The sequence below is a fragment of the Abrus precatorius genome, unplaced genomic scaffold (genome assembly GCF_003935025.1).
Source record: "Abrus precatorius isolate BTA unplaced genomic scaffold, Abrus_2018 Scaffold10, whole genome shotgun sequence".
NCBI lineage: Eukaryota > Viridiplantae > Streptophyta > Magnoliopsida > Fabales > Fabaceae > Abrus > Abrus precatorius.
This window is the reverse complement of record NW_020874292.1, coordinates 7,115,095-7,134,374: the sequence shown is the minus strand read 5'-3', so window position 1 is coordinate 7,134,374 and position 19,280 is coordinate 7,115,095. Positions and strand designations below refer to the sequence as shown.

At 30.3% G+C, this 19,280-nt stretch overlaps 2 protein-coding genes across 8 annotated transcripts; both read right to left on the bottom strand.

The window, feature by feature from the left end:
- Nucleotides 1–2,090: 2,090 nt before the first annotated feature.
- Nucleotides 2,091–5,630, bottom strand: LOC113871925 (NAC domain-containing protein 91-like). Of its 2 annotated transcripts, none has more exons than XM_027509020.1 (6): nt 5,168–5,630; nt 4,697–4,974; nt 3,985–4,290; nt 3,371–3,682; nt 2,788–3,210; nt 2,091–2,710 (listed from the first exon to the last, which is right to left on the bottom strand). In XM_027509020.1, the coding sequence occupies exons 1-6, from the start codon at nt 5,370–5,372 to the stop codon at nt 2,420–2,422; spliced, it is 1,815 nt and encodes a 604-aa protein (XP_027364821.1). In that variant the 5' UTR covers nt 5,373–5,630; the 3' UTR covers nt 2,091–2,419. The 2 variants fall into 2 exon arrangements, with proteins under 2 accessions (XP_027364821.1, XP_027364827.1); XM_027509026.1 differs by lacking the exon at nt 2,091–2,710 and having other exon boundaries at nt 2,793–2,950; nt 3,043–3,210; nt 5,168–5,586.
- An 8,997-nt stretch (nt 5,631–14,627) lies between these two features.
- Nucleotides 14,628–19,004, bottom strand: LOC113849638 (uncharacterized calcium-binding protein At1g02270-like). 6 transcript variants are annotated; one of them, XM_027479683.1, is made up of 10 exons: nt 18,615–19,004; nt 18,414–18,521; nt 18,234–18,339; nt 17,202–17,422; nt 17,021–17,097; nt 16,837–16,945; nt 16,617–16,742; nt 16,055–16,162; nt 15,843–15,950; nt 14,628–15,292 (listed from the first exon to the last, which is right to left on the bottom strand). In XM_027479683.1, exons 1-10 carry the CDS (start codon nt 18,768–18,770, stop codon nt 15,053–15,055), a joined length of 1,359 nt encoding a protein of 452 aa, XP_027335484.1. In that variant the 5' UTR covers nt 18,771–19,004; the 3' UTR covers nt 14,628–15,052. The 6 variants fall into 6 exon arrangements, with proteins under 6 accessions (XP_027335484.1, XP_027335498.1, XP_027335492.1 ...); XM_027479697.1 differs by having other exon boundaries at nt 14,628–15,289; XM_027479691.1 differs by having other exon boundaries at nt 18,414–18,518.
- Nucleotides 19,005–19,280: the final 276 nt, after the last annotated feature.

Genomic DNA, 19,280 nt, shown 5'->3' with positions numbered 1-19,280 from the left:
CACAGTGAAAATTGAAAAATATATTTTATATTTAATGCACTCCGTGCTATTTCGCTTAAGTTGTAGTAATTTGACTTAAGTTATATTAGTTATAATGTAAGGTTTTCCTAACTTTTTTATTTGTTTACGCTAATATTTATCCTTTAAATTATTATTGTACTATATTTTACGGTTTAAATAGTTTATGTATTGCTTAAGCGAGTTAATTCTAATGAGTTATTTTTTTCTATAATTTTTGCTTAAGCTAGTGTAGTGAAATTTGTGCGATGCAAAAGTAACTATTGTGTCGGAAGGACATGAAAAATATTTTAAAGGATATTAAATAATATATCAATATAAAATCTCATTTTTATGATAAATTGAGACAATGAGAATATATATGAAAGTTTTAATTCTAAAAATTATTAACTTCATAATAGAGTTTGTAGAAGATTCTAAAGATATAAAATAACATTCAATATTCTATTGATTCAAAAGTTATTTTTTTATCATGTATTCAAACTATATTTAAATGCTTACCTTCTTAAAATAAAGTTGGAAGATCCAAAGTACACAAAGGTGTAGAAGGAAAAAGAAAACAAAAGTTTTAAAACTAAAAGACAATAAGTTTTGAAGGTTCAAAGACAAATTTTATAAATTTTTATGAAGAATTAAATAATAAATATATATATATATATATATATAAAAACTTATGTTATTAAGTTACAAGTAAAAGAACTATTTATAAATTTTAAAATATATTTAATAGTTTAAAAATAGTCACTTATTCATGAATCTCTTATTTTACTAATTTATATTAGCCTTCTCCAATAAAGTGTATTAATAATATTTTTAATAAAATTTTTATTTATATATTTTTTAATTTGAGCACAACCTAGATTAACTTACTAAAAAAAGAAAAAGTATATTTATATCATAGCTTACCACACCATGGACTAGCCCATACACCCACTCTAGACTACACTATTACTTACGATTCTATAAATCTTTAGTAATTTCTTATGTTTGTTGATTATATATCACAAGTAGAGATATTTATAACTTGTCATGTCTCACTAATTTATCTTGAATAAAAATTAATTGATACTCAAAGTTTAGAATTTAATATAATATATTTTACAAATAAATTTGGATTATAATTTGAGATCATTCTAACCTAACACAATGTATAATATTCTTTAAAATTTATTTTTTTTACAATTATATAATAATAATAACAATAAGATTTTTAATTTAATATATAATATTTTATGTACCAATTTATACTTATTTTAGTATCATTTGATTTAAAATAATATTATAAACTATATCTTAATTTTAATTTTATATTTTTTACCTTTATAATTTAATTATATATAATATTAATATTTATACATTTTATCAACAAGTTGAATTAATTTAAGGTTTGTTTGACAAAATTAGAAAATAAATTAGTTGAAAGATAATAAAAAATTGAATTGATTGAATTGAAAGTATTTAGTAAAATTAATTATTGAACTAAACTGATAAATCTAAATAACAAATAAAAGTATCATAAACAAACAGTAAAATTAAAGTATCGTCACTAAATAGACCAAAAATTTTAATAAAAGTAATTATATATTTTTAAAATTTTATATTTTAATATATTTAAAATTATTTATTATCTTTGAAATAGGATGATAAGTTTTTAATTTAACTATAATTTATAAATATTCTATTATAAAAAATAAAATTTAATGACATGGTTAAATCACTCTCAAGAAATTAATAAATTATTTTTTTAAAATTAACAAATTTTACATTTATTTATTTTTAAAATTACTTTTAGCTAGTAGTTAAAAATAAAAAACGCAAGCATGAATAGCTTTAAAAAATTGTTAACAACTACCTATTTTAGCTACTTTACTAAAAAATGTTGTTTTTATTAAACAAGTTTTAACTAATAAAATAAATCATCCATGAGCTAAAATACTTTACCAAACACACTCTTAATCTCATTTTATTTATTATCGACATTATTATATTGGATTGAAATATAAATAAATGGTTATATCTAATTTAAAGATCAAGTGAAGTCTAAGATAAGCTCGTTCTAATCCATCTTATAACAGAAAGAAAATGTAGAGTATAAAACTAATTTAAAAATTAGCAGTGTCAACATAAAAGCAGCATGTTAAAAAGTACGCATGGTCCATCCCATTTATTGAGTTTAAGGCTTTCCTGAAGCTAAAAAAGATTGAAGAAACTGTATATCTAATGTACAGCAACATAGTCTACAGAGACGAGCAACCAGGTGAGCATACATATAATACACCGGCTACATATGCACATACGTACATATATATCAAGTTATCAACAAATCTAAGTAAACCCTACAAGCCTCCCTCCACTGGCCCAAAAAAGAAATGGAGGCAAATTTAAGGAATGATTTAGCAGTTCAACATTTAATATATCCCCACATGTCAGTAAAGACCACTAAGAAGACCATTACAAAAGCACAAACTACAAAAACAGAAGACCACATGCTGTGATTGGAGGAAGCCTTTGAAATGTAAGGCACCCTTCTGAGCAATAAAAGGTCTTCTAGCCCCAAGTTAGAGCATACTTTTGTAACTTGTCTTGAAATCTTTCTATTGCCAATTGATTCAAATGTGTTCTTCAGTTCATTCACATCATTAGTAAGAGCAGCACTTTCATCAGAAGCATGACTTTCTGCAGCTTTCTCCTCCTACAATAGAGTAAAAAATTTCATTTCCAATGCAAAGACAGTCTCCCAGACACAAGCTATATAAACAAACTTCTTACCACTGCAATAGTTGGTGTTGAATTAAGTTCTTCTTGTGCACAACTCTTATTCCTCACCATCCTATTTGAGTCTTGCATATCCTTTAACAAACGAATTCTCCTTTGTGCAGTACCTTGGACTGTGTTTGTGCCTAGCAGTTCATTTCGTCCCTGTCGACTCCTCCTTATGATTCCACTATTCCCACTAGCAACTGTATTATAGTTTCTTGGTTGCTCATAATCATCGACTACATTGTATACTTGGGCCATACTAACATCAGATGGAAAAACCATCTGAGAATTGTTTAGAAATAACCCAACACTGCTCTTCTGCTCATCACCACTATGTTCAGTGGTGATGCCAGTGTTGCTGCAAAATTCTGCTGTTGTCACCAAAGGAATCCTTCTGTCAATTGCCTCCTCAGGATACACAGCTTGCATACACTGCAGCATACAGTAAGACAACATTATAACGGAGACACAAGAAAACGATATTAGATTGTTAGAGCTGACAGCAGGAGTTGGGAAACTACAACATTTTACTATTGAGGCACAAGCTACCTAGAATGACCAAAAGATAAATAGCGTTAGAGCTGTTACTCACTGTCATATTGGCAAGTTCAGCATCTAAGTCACTGCCTAATATATTGTCCTTAACATTGAACAAGGGGTAGTTCTGCTGTTGACAACCGGGTTCCTCAAAGGGGAGTTGATCCCAGTTAACAACTGAATTCAAAAATTCTGAAATATTTGTCTCATTTGTACCATATTGAAGCCCACATCGACCTTCTGATTCGTTGTTCGCTTGATAATGAATTTCTGGTGGAATATGCACAAGTACAGGGGAGAATAATTTGTCATCCAATAGCTGGTTGTTTGGGTCATAATATATGTCAAAGTTCAATGGCTGAACATCCTGTAGGAAGCATTAATATAGGTACTAAGTCAATATTTCCAATGTATGTAAAATCAAATCAGGGTGAATGAAAACAATGAAAGAAACAAATTCATTAATCTATACATAACTAAAATTGATTTGAGTTCAATAAATGCTAATCCCCCCATTTCTTTTTGGCAAATAGAGATTAAATTCACTCTTACTAGTAAAGATTGAAGTCATTTTTAATGATCCTACAAACAGCCTAAATTCTCCATCATGATTTTGAGATATGGGATGTTTTGTCCTTGGAGAACTATGTCCAAATAGAGTTGACTAACCTCTGCAACTGGTCCTACAATTTGATTTTTTCTATCATAAGCATCATATCCGTCACTTTGGCAATCAACCGGGGTTATGATGTTGGATATTGCTTCCTCAGAGTTTGCGGGGATAATTGCCAGAGGCTTATCATATTCTGTAACCTGTGACGGGGATACTGCAACAAGAGCCACATCAGATTGTATTTCTTCTGGAGAGTAATTGGCAGCCATAGGAGTTGAATCAGTCTGCTCCACTTCATCGCAGTTTGAAATCTCAAGGCTCTCATCTTGTTTCTTAAATAAGCGACAAAGGACATATGCATTCTGGTAAAAAATAAAAAGCAAATAAATCAAATCAAATCAAAAGTTATCATCACTTCATATAATTCCTTATCTAGTTGTAAATTGATTCAAACTCAGCAAACCAGAACGTCAAATAAACATAAGACCTTAGGTGTATCAATTATAAAACCAAGAATTTTCAACTTGAGCAAGTTATAAAAGCAGGGATAGAGCAACTGTTAAGCCAAAAATGAATAAAAAACAAAAAAAAAAAAACAAAACCAAAATGCAATCAAGCAGCCATTTGAGTCAGTTTAAGGCAAAAGTAGCTGTAAACTGACCATTTTATGAACCAAATAAGAAGAAGAATAAGCTTGAATCATCAAATAGAAAAAAGAAAAAACATAATAATAAATAGAAGCAGTAAAAAGCAGAGAAGAGAGTGAACCTGTCCAGGGTTGGTACCATCAAGCTCCTTCAAGGTGGGACGATACTCGTGCATAACCCAATTGGTTCTCTTCCCTCGGGGTGCACGACCAGTATAAAAGACCAAAGTCTTCTTCATTCCAATCAAGCTAGACCCAGATTTTATCTTACGATCCTTCCCCGTTGCCTTCCAATACCCATGATTCGTTGCTCGGTTCAATCGATGCCCATTTGGATACTTTTTGTCCTGTGGACAGAAGAAAAACCACTCTGGATCCTTGTTCCGTACCACCGACAAATCTACAACACAAACCCAACATCCAAAATTAAAAAGAAAATCGAATAATTACCAAAACGAAATAGCATACCCACTGCTAACTAATTCTTACAGTGCAGTATAATACACGCATATAAAACTCAGAATTTTTCAACTTTACCAAATCAACAAGAGATTATTTCTGATAGCAAAAAGTTGAAGAGATAAAAAAATTACCAGGCATATCCCATGGTTCCCATTTGCAGACATCAATTTCTCGGATAACCCAAACCTCGTCACCATTACCGTTGATCTTCTGTCGCAGGTAGTAATCGATGAGTTCCTCGTCCGTTGGTCGGAATCGGAACCCCAAAGGCAGTGAATTCAGAGACACCACCGCCATCTCATCCTCACGCGCCCGATAACACTCAACCGAACCCATGTCCGATCAACCAAGATCAAAATAAAAAAAAATAAAAAAGGAGAAGCTTTGAAAGGACCCTTAATCAATTAAATAGGAAAAAGAAAACCGAAGCAGAAATTGAGAATCAAGGGAATAATTCAGAGAATTTGAGGGGGTGATGGCCCATAGCTTTTTCTCGCTTTTTTTTTAATGAGGAACACGAGCAAGCACGCATGAAGAGAGAGAGTTTCACTGACAGTGTAGTGACTCTTCTTTCTTTGCCCGCAATTTTTTATGGATTGAAACCGCGTTTAAATTCCTCGTATATACCGCGTAAGATGTTTTACCCTCGCATTTTCGTGAAACTACGATGATGCCACAGTGTCTACTTATTCGTGCAACGCGTTGGAGGGTTGAGCCAGAAAACGAAGGTGAGGGGTAAAATGAGAATGAGACTTTTTGGATGTTTTATCGGAAGCATTGTATAAGGGGGTAAAAAGGACATGTTGTCAAGCAAATGAATTTATGACACGTGGCATCAAACATGCAGCATGGAGCCCCTATTTTACGTGGTGAGTAAGAAAACGAGACTCAGCAAATATAATAACTAAAAATAAAATAGTATAAAAAGGTCCAAACTAGTGGATATTTTAATTAATTTTTTAAAACAACTACTTATATTTCTTATTTTTTGCTTAAAGTAATTATAAACAAACACTTCTTTTATAATTTCTAAAGTATTAAATACTTTTTATTTTCTACTTAACTTTAATTAAAATATTAATATAATACAAGCCGTGCAATATATGTTAAACTCTCAATTTTCTTAAAACGATGCGATGTTAAAATTAATACTAATATTTTCTAATTAAGTAATGTAACTTAATCTTAAAGTTATAAATAATTTAGAAAACACTGTATTTACGGCTATTTAATTGTAATTCGTGCAGACACCGTGGATACTCTACTAGTTAAAAATTAAAAGGAACAAAGATAATTTCCCTCTCGTCTCTACAAATTGCCATGTCATCATTTTTTTGGGCTGAGACTCTTCTCGGTTCTTCCGATATTTTTCAATCCACATTATGGAATATCCTATTATTATTATTTTTTGTTATATATCCTTCTATTATTTTTGTTGTTATGTTTATTGCATCAAATATTAAAATTTGGGAACTTTATTTTCAGTTTTAGAGATATTTTTATTTTACAAATTTATTCATTAAGGGATGGCATATAGAGGAAAAGGTATTTGGTATGAATATTAATATGATAAAAAAATTAGACATAGTTATTTATATATTATTATATTATCTTTTAAATTTAAATATAATTTTAGTCTCTCAAAATATATTATACTTTTATTTTAGTTTAATAAAGCTATTCTTTATTGTAGACTTTATAGTTTCAAAATTTATGGATTTTCGTGCCTACACCGTATAATTTAACAATTAAGGATTAAACTTAAAAAATTAATAATTAAACCAGAAGTTTTTTACTGTGACTAGAATAACATCATTGATATTTTCATGAACTGATAATTTATTATTTAACCTAATAAATGTACAAAAAATTTAGTCGTTCAATATCATTCGGGAACGCAGTAGCAATTTTCATTTCTTTAGAACTAATTCACATTTTTTTACGTTAGTTATTGTCCACTAGTCAGTATTAATTAATAACGACTAAACACCAAATACTAAAACTAAACTAATTTTCAAATTATAAAAAATAATAATTGAAACATAAATATTCCAAAAAAGAAGAAAAGAAATAACAGACACCAAACTATTGGTAGTTATCATAGTGTCTTCTTCTTTCGTTTGCTATTATAGTGTCTTCTTCTTAACAACAAAGGAGGAGGGACTAAAATTACTAAAGAAAATTTTTAATACATTTTTTAACACATTCTTTATTATTAAATAAAGTTTTTTAAAAACTATAAAAATTACGTTAATCTTATTTCTTTTTATTTTTAGATTGATATTTCTCTTTCATATTCTTATATTTTTTAATAAATTTTAATTGATAATAAAAAATGTATTAAAGATGATGTATTAAAAAGTGTGTTGTTAGTATTGTAAATAATTTAAAATAAGTAAATATTAAAATACAAATTAAGAATATATTTGATAAAAAAATTCTTTCTACAATAAAAAATTTAATTCAATTGATAAAAATAATTTTAATATTATTTATAAATATATGTATATTTGGTATTGATTGGTGAAATTTAAATAATTAATTAAAAATAAAAAATATATTTATTTCATATACATATATATAGAATGAATTGAAGAGACATAATTATATAAGAAGAAAATTGCATATGAAATTTATTCATTATCAAGATAAGAACCCAAATTGAAAATATGAATATAAAGAAAGATTATGCAATAATTGGTGAGAGAAGTTGTCTATGTTTGGGGCCAGAAATTGTTACAAATTCAAGCAGTGATGAATATGAATTCCTAGCACGACTCCGAACTTTGATTTCTTAGACTTACCATATTTTATCCCATCATGTGAAGTGGAATGTATTCTCATTTCTTTTATATTATGCTACTTTTGATGCTCATCTCTGTGTACTTAACGGGAATGGATTCCAAATAAATTTCTTATTCATGAATTGACACATGAAATGAAATTTGATTTAAGGTAGCATTCGTTGACCTTCGCATGATTCCTTTCAATGCGAAATGGAATCAAATGATGAATGTATTCATTCAACAAAATCATCACATGTTCAAATACACATGCAAATTGACCTTCAAGATGGGTCTTCTTCAAACTCTACAAAGGTAGGAAGCTAATGAAGTACTTTCTCATTGTTTAATAACATGCCTTTCTACAAACTCAATTAAGCATATTCTCTAAATTTACAAAAATTGCAAACTCCTTCAATTCAATGGATTGATAGTGATTAAAATGATAAATAAGACAATTATTTAAAGACATCTTAGTTTATATAAAAGTGGAAATTTTTGGTTGAAAAAAATAGTACCCAAAAAATTATCAAAGATTGTTAAGTTATTCCATCTTGCAACATCCCCAAATTGTTGGCAATTTTTTGAATTTTTTATAAAATGTTTTTCCTTTTTTGTCTTTAAGATTTAATTTTGATAGATAAGTTGTAAAGGATGATTGGGTTATGAGATTGTAAGGACGTAAACAAGAATTTATTGAAAAATTTATTGAAATATATTGTATTTTGATCAGTTATGGAAGAAGAAAATGAACAATAATTTTTTAATAAAGTTAATATTTTTTATATAAAAAGAATTTATTTAAAATATTTTTTTAAGTTAAAGAATCGAAATGAAAAAAAAAGTTACAGGATTAAACTAAATCAAAACTAAGAATTAAGGGAACAATCTATTAATTTAGGCAAAAATATATTACTAATATTCTTTGTAAATCCGATAGTTTTCTCACATCTATCGCACAAAAGACATAATGCATCTTGTATTAGAATTTTTGTTATTATTTGTCAATATATAAAATGTCACAAGCAACCTTCCATATGAAAAGGTTAAAGCGCATTAAAGACTATTCGAATTATATGTGATCTTTTTGCTGAACATAACATACCCCTTTCTACAAATTGAAGTTAATATGCCTCCTTTGATAACAAATAACATAAAAAAACATGCATTTCTTATTTTCATGAATAAGATAAAGAAATATCTCTTTCGAGACTTGCTAAAATATAGATTTGGATAAAATTCCTTAAACTTAGGTTTCAAAATATTTTTAAATTCAATACAAATCGTTTTAATCAAAGAGAAAACTTGAAAAATCAAATCAAACAAAATGGACAAAGAAGACAAAATAATATTACAAATCTAAATAAAACTAATTAAAATCGAATTAAATTATCAAAATAAAGTATAAAATGTATATAATTTTTCATCACATGCACCATGTCCCTGTTAGAGCCTATAGGAGAGTTTGACCCTAAGGAGAAGCCAAATAGATGAACGAGTGACAACTCAAACAATAAATATCAAAATTGACCATTTCTAGAAGCAAATAAACTAGTACGTGAACTGGAACAAATTAATTTTCTTAAACACGAAGCCAATTTTAAGCATTATTGGTAATGTTATTTTTCACTCTATCTTCATTTTTTCCCGTGCCTTGTCTCTTAAGAATTACTTATAGTTGGTTGAATTGTTCAATTCAAATGGCTTTATACCAATAATCCTCCAACTACGGTAGAAGCTATATGTGTGTGTATTATGCAATTTAAGAAACTCTCCTTTTTAATGGTGCAACTCTAAACTACTCAATACATCTTTATATCTCACATGAATAGTTATTTTTATTTCAAAAAATTATTAACTTGTTTCTTTTTTAATTTTAAACAACATAAATATAGAATTAAAAGTATATAATATATTAAATTATAAAAATATTTAAACTAATTTTTTTTAAATTAAAACAATAAAAACATCAAACATTTTTTTGGGTCATTAAAACAAAATGGTGGTATGTTGTAACATTAAGCCCAACAAATCTCACATGTTGAGAAACCGTGCAAGAGTTGAAATAAAAAAGTCTTCACTACCTTTTTCTTCCAAACTGTACACTACGGCCTAATTTCATTTGATTTGCATTTGATGCTTAATAATAAATTTGTATTTATGCCCTTTTTTATAATTCATATATTTATGTTTGATCTTTATTTTATTTAAATTTTATACTAATTTATATGTTAATTGTATAGTTTAGTATGAAGAGATCATAAATGAATTTTGAGTGCGTTTTAGGTCCAAATTAATAGAAGATCAAAGTTTTGCAACAATAAGCATGCTTAGACCCTTTCAACAAACACAGTCATACTTAAGACCTTGCACATTTGTGCTCATCTATGGGAAGCTCAATTATGAAGAGCTTTTAAGGTTTTCAAATCCTATAAAAGAAAGACTTCAGATATTCTGTTTAATACCATTTTACATATTTTGTTTTGCTCTTTGATATACCTCTCATCTTATCTCTCTTGCACGGAGTCTTTGGCATACTCTTGGCGAGACTTGGAGCTTTAAGCAACTATACTTGAAGATCGAAAAACTCATCTCATTCTAGTTTGCTTTTCTTTGTGGCTTTGTTTATGATTGTTCTAGTTTTTTCCTTTAGCATGAGTAATTAAATTCATAGTCAGGACTATGAGAACTATTGTTCATGAATTTATAGGATTTTGAAATTTGAATCTATATTTGGTTTCTATTCGTGATTAGCTTTTATCCCATTGTGCATAATTACAATCCTAATTAATTATTTCGTTAAGAGACCGTACCTCGATTAGTTAATAGATCTATAGGATAAAACAACACAAAGGATTAAGTGGATCAAATCAATCTTTCTTTTCTAATCGTTATTAAATTAACAAGTTCATAAGTGCTTTAAACTTTCTTGAATTAATATCTTGTATGACCATTAGAGATGTTAGTTTAGATAAAAGAATATTAATATTATATAACCATTGGATATTAATAGTAATTGCATGAATACTTGATAATTGCAAGAAAATTGAATTTAGAGTTAAAACAGAAAAATAACATAAATGATTGAATGAGAAAAACTCATATACTCTCAGTTCTTCTCTGTAAGTTCAACCAAGACGTGTATTGTATTCTGAGTTTATAATTGATTTTATAATTAAATTTTTATTTTTAATTCATCTCATATCCTTTAAGCTTAAACGATTAAATTAAAAAAAATTAACAATTAAAAAATAATCCTTGTGAAACAGTATTTTGAAAACTTAATTTAAGAATTCTTTATTACTTCTCGATGGGTACCTTTTATACTGAACACTTAACTTTTATGTATTTTTTTATTTTATAACAATAATCCTGTTATTTATTTATTTATTATTTTTCTGCACTCTACACCTAAATTTTTTTAATAATTATATGTTGATACCCACATTTTGGGCGTAGAGTGAGTCAAAAGAAAGATTGGAAAAAAAAAAGAGAAAAAAAAAGTAAGAGATGTCAATATTAATTCTGAATTTTACCCAAAAAAGAAATACAATTTCTGAATTCATAACACATTATATGCTACAATAATCCTGAGCTTGACAGCATCTTCCTTCACGTGCCAAAAAGGCAAAGACAAGATAGAAAAAAAGAAAAGAAAAGAAAAGTAGGAAACATATTTATTGTAAAAAAGGTAAATTAAAGCTAAAGGTATACCACTCCACTGCACTAAATTATTGACATCTTGTTTAATGGTGGAGAAACCAAATCCAACCTAAGTATATAACTACAAATTACTAAAAAAAATTATATCGCTCTAGAGCTAAGCTACAACTTCACCTTTGCCATCAGCAGCTTCATTCCCAATTCTTTTCTCGACAACTAAAGCTCAAATTAGTGTTATTATTTACATAAGAAGTAATAAGGTTAATTGCAAGTTTAACTGACCAGAACTGAATCTGACTTTTGGACATACACACACATAACTCAAATTAACACTCTAATTAATCCAACAATTTACCAGCAAAATTTCTGTTCTACAGCTATTGCTGATTGTTAGCTCCTTTGGCAAAAGGATTTTCTTTTGATAGACTATGTAGAAATAACTGTTGGATCGAGGTTAACTAGCCATGTTGTATGTGTATAGAACAAGCTTAAAAATTTATAAAATTGAAAAGTTGTAGTTTTTCCTTAACAGAAATTTCGTACAACTTTAAGAGAAGGAATTTGAGTTTTGGACGTATTAACCATCGCCAATTTGAGACTTTCACATTATCTTTGGAAATACGTTGCCCACTCTCAACTTGTAAAAGAGAGGTGTTTGCTCTTACTTTTACTTTATATGGGTTAACAAGTCACATTTGAAGTTGTGCAAATGCCAAACTTTACGCAATTTGTCCTATACGGCTGCCACTTAATGCTATTTGATTTACATGAAAAATTCCAATTTGATATTGACTATCTGTGTGAGATCAATAAGGAAAAAAATGCATGTGTCAAAAGTGAATTGAAATAAAACCTGAATTCAATCCTTTTTGTTTGTTGCACCCCATATTAATCGCCTAAAAGTATAAATTTTGGGCTTTATTTGTTTTTGATGGAAACGTATGTCAGATCACATGCAGTAAGAAATACTGTGTATACAAGTGCATCTGAAAGTCTTATTTTCCAGTTTGCATTCACAGAAGTGTGAACCACACATGCAGTGTAGCCTACAGTGAACTAGGCAAGATAGTAACCCTGCGATGCAATCCCACTACAAAGCCTTTTGGATTTCTTTTGTATATAAGTGTTTATAAATTATTCTTTAAAAGTATCAGGAAATAACAAATTAACAACTCGGTGTGGAGTGTAGGATTGCCCCTCCAAGCACTGGAAAAAAAAAGGAAAAAAATTAATGCTTTTGTAAGGATTGCCTCAAATATTTAAGTTCAAAGTACTTTTTAAATCCTTTGCAAATTCCTAGGAAAAGGGGTGGGAAGAAAGAAATCTTGATCTTACATTTAAAAGGGTTAGGAGAACCTAACTTTAATAAAGGTAGCTAAAGCATGGAGAGTGGATTGACACAAGGCTCAAGCTTGATATCACAAATTTGCGGCTGAAAGCCAGTCATATTTTTTGACCGCTTTTGCTTGCTAAGGGATACAGATACTGCCCAACACATTCAATACGTATTTAGAATGCTGGATTTTCGATATACAAGCTTCCAACTTTACATTGTCCAACATCAAAATATTCGCTACTTAATTACCTGCAATAGATTGCGATATACACGTAAAAAATCTCGAAAAATTCCTACCATTTAACGTGCTCCCATCATTCTTTACAGAAAAAACATAAAAAGTGTTTCTTTTTACATCAATTGATCTTTGGGTATGGTTTTTGTCCATGACCAAAATTTGTTATCAACATGTAAATCAGTAACAGGGAAAGGCTACAATACTCAATTAAGGACTGCATGACACTTACCAACTCTTAATTAAATTAAGCATACTCCCACAAAATATTTTATTTTTAATAACAGAAAAACTATTTTTAAAATAAAAATCAAACACATAAGTATAAATCGTATTACCTAATTCTTCATTGTCTTTTCAACCACCAAAATGTTGCAAATAAAAAAGGAAATTAATTATTGGAAAATAGATTTAAATCTTATCGTGTTAAATTTTGACGTATTTATTATATTATTAGAAATACATTAAAATAATTATATTAGTATTCAAATAGGTTCTCAATTAATTGTGTGCACCATGCACACATGTTTGTGTTTTCATTGTCTTTTGTCTGGTAAATTAATAACTAACATGCCATTTGTCCATCTTAAATTGTTTAGGGTTAGTTATTTTGTTAGCCAGAAAAGTTAAGAATGTGTTTGTTTTAAGTTGTAAAATTATTCTCGGAAATATGAATTCGGAAATGAAGTATTCTCGCCTTTGTTATAAGTTTTAAATCTTTTTTAAGGCATATTTAATTTTCAAGAATGAGTCACCTTACTATTTTAATTGAGTTTTATTCATATGCTGAGGGGGTGGAAATATTACATTCTCACGAGAATATTATGTTATAATATACCTTAATTTGTAACTTCCATTCTCACTTTTATTTTTTCTTTCATGATTTGAATTTTGAAAAAAATTTAAAAGATATTTAAATTTAGCCAAACATGTTTCTTAATTTACCCAAAAATAACATTCTTAGTAGTAGTTTTTCAAGGAGAAGTTATTTCTAAAAATGTAAATATGTTACCTTAAAATAAATACTTCTTAACGGTTTGATTCTAGAAGTTAGTATTCCCCAAGAAAATGAAAGTGTTTGGAATAACTGATCCTAACTCCTAATGTTATTGTTAAATGACAATCCACTGTAGAGCGTAACAGATTAATATCTGTGGTTTTGCTACGCGAAGAACATAAAAACATCCTTCATGATATGGGCCATGTTTTTTGGGTTTTGGGGCGCATAGTCTATAGATGTTCTTGCCCCACCCCCACAAGAACACCGCGGGTATTAAGAGATGACACGGCAGGTGTTTCTGTCACCTGTTAACTCACCACCAAAAAGGAGTAACTTCCTTCTTAAATTAAATTTGTTCGTTAATTTATCGTTTCTTAACTTTTCATTTCCAATATTAATTCATGGTCTAGTAACTTCAATAAACACAGTTTGTCGAAAAAAATTATAGTTTAAAATATGTTACAAGAGTTTGCAATATACATATGTTACAAGAGAAACTAGTTTATAGAACTTTGTACAATTTGAATTTGTCACAACTATATCAAAAGTAATATGTTACAAGTTACAATGTGTCTGAACTCCCTCTATTTCAAGAAAGCTCTACCTAGAGGTGCATCTTACCAAAGCTACAAAAAAAGGTTTGATGCCTAAGAGCTATACAACAACTATACAGATAGTTCTTCTTTTTGCTTCCGTTTGTCGAATCTTTCACCAGAGAAGAATAAATGGGAAAACAAGCTGGGTGACGAGTGTTGCTTACTGCAGATGTCATCAGCAATGCCAGGGATACTAGAGCACTTGTGCTCTCTGTCAAAGTGTGAAATCACTTCTGGCGAATGATAGTGCAGTAATCACAACACAGGGCTGTTTAAAATCTCCCCAGAAAAGAACTCTTGTATCTTTCCTTACTCGTTCCACTGCTTCACCCGTTCCTTACTGTGACATATATGTACAAAAGTCTTAATTCTAAAACCTAAGCTGTAGCAGCCAAAAGCATTGTTAGCAAATCAACTGGGAGCATGGCATTCTTATTGGTGAGAAAACTACAGTGAGACGAGCATGATCAGAAAGGGAGTAATCTTCAGGCCATCTACCTTTCTCGACCTCTGGAGGGAACAGAACTGCATTTTTTACACTAAAACCAATTGTTTGCTCCAGTGCATCCTTTGAACCGTCTTCCAGTTCTCCATTCTTGTTGTCATCTATCTGATCTGGACTTGTTGAATTCCAGATATGCTGCTGCATCCACATAATATGAAGACCATGCCAACAAACAAGAAAGCACTGGAAAGATTAAATGGAATTTCATTGCCTACTCTGCTAACAACAATAACAAGCAAGCCTTATCTTACTGTCACTTATATGTATCAAATAAGCATTGCTAAATACAAACAATAAAAAGGGATTTTCAAGCCATTCTATGATGCAGAAAGATTTTACTTCACTAAATGATATTTTTTTTATAATGTCTGTACAGGTTAAGTTGTTCTTGTTGGAGCATCCCCTCCGGATCAAAAGACAAATGCTAGCAATAGCTACCATGGATTAAACATGACAGAACTTCTTGGTTGTCATGTTTATGTCTGATGACATGAAAACAAAAATGCGGATTGACATTGCTGCATCACTCATCAGTGCATTACTATATGCCTTACGTAGAAAAGCATTTTCATCTCACAACCTCTAGTCATTTGCTGCCAATGTACAATATTTACTGAATAAATTCAAGACTTTGGAGTCTTTTTGTTTAATATTTATGGTAATAGCTAATTAATGTCAAAGACTTTACCAGAAATTCTTTATAATCAAGAACACCGTTTCCATCTACATCTGCTTGGGGCCACAAGTCCTTTATCTCTTCCTCAGTCAACCCATAGCAATGACCAGTTAAATTGAGCTGCACAGAATGATAAAAACCCCTATAAGCACCAGGATTTCTCAGACAATCACATGCATTAACTGAACTTTTATGTTCATCCTACAGTTAATACTGCACCATACCTGCCTAAGTGCTTCACAGAAACCAGAGTAGGTAATACAATCTTCATTGTCGGCCTTTAGAAAGGCGAATGCATCACTCTCATTCAGTGAAGCTCTCCGCAATAGGTACTAAAAATGGAGAAACTTACTGTCAATATCATTTCAGTTCAACAAAATATAAATAAAAAAGGAATAGTTTTGACTTGATAATTACATCTTTTCTACCCTCATAAATAATGGTTGGTTAAAAACTCCATATAGATAAATTACAGTGAAATGGAGGCATGAAGAAGCATTACACCAACAGTATGTCTGTACCTGACACAGTCTTGTCTTTTAACAATTTATCTAATACACCAATCGGGTGTATTAATTTTTAGGAGAAAGACAACCATAATATCAAGATACTTGTCCAGCATTGGAAGTTTTACCTTATCCGATTCTACTTTCGCTAAAAGGAAAATAATGTTAAACCTATAGGAAACACTTGTGGTCTAATGATATATATGTTCAAATTCCTTGCAAAGATGGTAAAATTATCACACTTAATAACTAAGTTTAGGTCCTAATGCTTTATGATTACCTTGAACATTCCAAACACTGCTTCACTCCAACTTGCTTTTAGTAGTTTTCGATATTTGTCAGGATTTAGTAGCCAAATAAAATCAACAGCACAGATATTTCCCCGATGATTGCGGTGGCTAACCCACTGCATTGACACAATGTTAATAAATGTGAGTGAGGGCATATTGTCCAGCAGAAAAATAAAAAGAAAAATTGTACGGCAATGCTAAATATATGACCTTGTCAGCATCTGCATCAGTGTAATGATGTGCAGTATCATAAGATGATACAAAGCCCTGAGACCTCAGGAACTTGTAGACATGTCCCCGTTTGCTTCCATTCCAGTCACTGATGAATAAAAAGTTATAAATAAAAACCGATTCAAGTATTTTAAATAAGAGAAGTACATGGTTTGCAGTTTACCCGCATAGCATGATTGGCATTGACTTGAGTTGGAAATCGTTCTGATATGATTCTACGTATTGAAGTATCTTGTAGACCTGCACAGAAAAGAAAATTTCAAGGTAGGTCAATCTAAGTGAGACACCAAGCTTTATAATTGGTATGTGCTTAAATTGGAGACCACGTTTAAATTCTTAGGTACCTGCTGCAGTCGTACAAGGGATAGAGTTGAATCGTGAGGAAATAACAGATGAGTGTTCACAATTAGAATTTCCTGCCTAACATTACTGTTTCGCCACTGTGAAAACGGAGAAGCTAGTTCAACATGTAACAACTGAGCTACACGATCCCCGCAGTCATTGAAGTGCAATTCCTTATAATTAAGAATATTGAAGTATTCCTTTTGAACTGCTATCAGAAGACCTGCAGACCCAAGAGTTTATATGAGAATTGGTATTTTGCACTTTGTGCCTAAATTTTCAAAAGGCAATTCTGGAACAAAACTAAGTACTAGGAAGATAACAAACATTATAAGACCCCAATCACAATTTAATTGACTGAAAGCCTCATTCGCAATAAAATTAAAAACAGAACATATTTTTCCTGAATAAAATAATTTTAAATGTCTGTACCCATCCATCATGCGCGGTATTCCTGTTTTCCAATTTCAATAATTTTGTTCATCAGACCCCAAATGGGAACGGATTCTCTCGGTTGAATTTTCACGTGGTAACAAAAATTTCCTCTCTCTCTCTCTCTCAACATAACAACATACACATTGAAGGGATAGAGTCTTGTAAAAATTTACGGATATTAATGAAGAGAAAGATATACACGAAATTTTAAAGTATATAACTATAACGTGATAGGAATCTACCAATATAATCTGAGAAATACGGATCTACCAATATAATCTGACAAATACGTGTGTCTTAAGGGCAATAATTTAAAATTTTAAAAATAATTTTTTATTAAAAATATAATAAATATACCTTCACCATAATTTCCAATGCAATCAATCACAATTTCCAATTAAAAAATTTACTTTCAAATTCTTTGACTAATGTCCTAACGGCGGCGCTGTTTAAAGAGTGATATAATATTTGTGGAAAAGAGGGAACTACCCGCTTGTATTATATAATTGGTATTTATTTGCAATAATGAAAAAGATGAAATTCTGAGAAAAGAAATAATGGAAAAAAGGTGTTATGGAATTGAGGGAGAATGTGCATACCGTCTCCACGGTTGTTGGTCCTTCCAAGCTTGAAACTGACATAACCAGCGTCGCCAAGTCTATTCTCATACAAATTAACAAGCTCTTCGTTCCCAACCCAAAACTCCTGCAAAAACCCATTATATTATAGAATCTCACATCACACGTCACTCCAAACAATTTCAGCACACAATCACAAACCTGGAGACAAATAATGGAAGACCTCTCATTCAACAACCAATCCAATATTCTGTGATTCCTGGCCAACCAATACGTTCTATAATCGCTCTCGCGACAACTCGGGTCCTGCTTTCATTCATAAAACCCAAATAAAATAAAATAAAATAAAATAATATAGAGGAATTTAGAATATTAAGAAAATTAAAAAATAATAATAATAACCTCATGGTTGATGCGCTTGTATATGGGAGCGAGAATGTTAAAAGTGGTGCAGGTAATACAAGGTTGTTGTTGGTTTTCCTTAATGGATGAAGCAATTGCAAAACTCCCAATCCTTGAAATCCTTCCCATACTCTTAGCCCACCTATCCGTTCTCATTCTACGTCCAAACCCAGCCCTCCAATGCCAATGCCAATGCCAATGCCAATGCAATGCTACCCCCTCTTCTATCTAATCTATACAATACAATGATTATGATTTGAAAAGAAAAGAGGGTGAGGGGTCAATTTCAGAATGAAATTTGTTTGAATGCCCCCACGGCGATTGAAAATTGAAAGCAAATAACGACACGCACCCGATAATAGCAAATTTTGGGATTTCACGCCCGTCGTTTCCTTTTTTCTCTTATAAATAGCTTCCACTCTCTTCTCTTCCCACCGCACTTAACTGCCCAACGTCAACATAGCACACATTTATCATGCCATTCAAACTCCCTTTCCCATTTTACCATCCTCTCCTTCCTTCCCATCCAATTCTTTTCGTTTTCTTACCCTCTTAAAACCATATCACATTTTTCTTAATTTCTCTGTATTTCCTCTTATTTTAGTATTACTAAACGTTAAATTGTGAATTTAAATATGACTCTATTCTTTGTGAATTTAAAGCATT

What these genes read in the sequence shown, in the direction of transcription:
- LOC113849638 (XM_027479683.1), bottom strand. Translation starts at nt 18,770, where the DNA reads ATGAGAACGGATAGGTGGGCTAAGAGTATGGGAAGGATTTCAAGGATT. An exon ending in CCCTTGTACGACTGCAGCAG is followed by an intron (nt 17,098 to 17,201) that starts GTACCTAAGAAT and finishes TTTTCTGTGCAG; the next exon opens with GTCTACAAGATACTTCAATA. An exon ending in TTGATTATAAAGAATTTCTG is followed by an intron (nt 15,293 to 15,842) that starts GTAAAGTCTTTG and finishes ATGTGGATGCAG; the next exon opens with CAGCATATCTGGAATTCAAC.
- LOC113871925 (XM_027509020.1), bottom strand. Translation starts at nt 5,372, where the DNA reads ATGGGTTCGGTTGAGTGTTATCGGGCGCGTGAGGATGAGATGGCGGTG. An exon ending in ATGGTACCAACCCTGGACAG is followed by an intron (nt 4,291 to 4,696) that starts GTTCACTCTCTT and finishes ATTTTTTACCAG; the next exon opens with AATGCATATGTCCTTTGTCG. An exon ending in TTGTAGGACCAGTTGCAGAG is followed by an intron (nt 3,683 to 3,984) that starts GTTAGTCAACTC and finishes TGCTTCCTACAG; the next exon opens with GATGTTCAGCCATTGAACTT.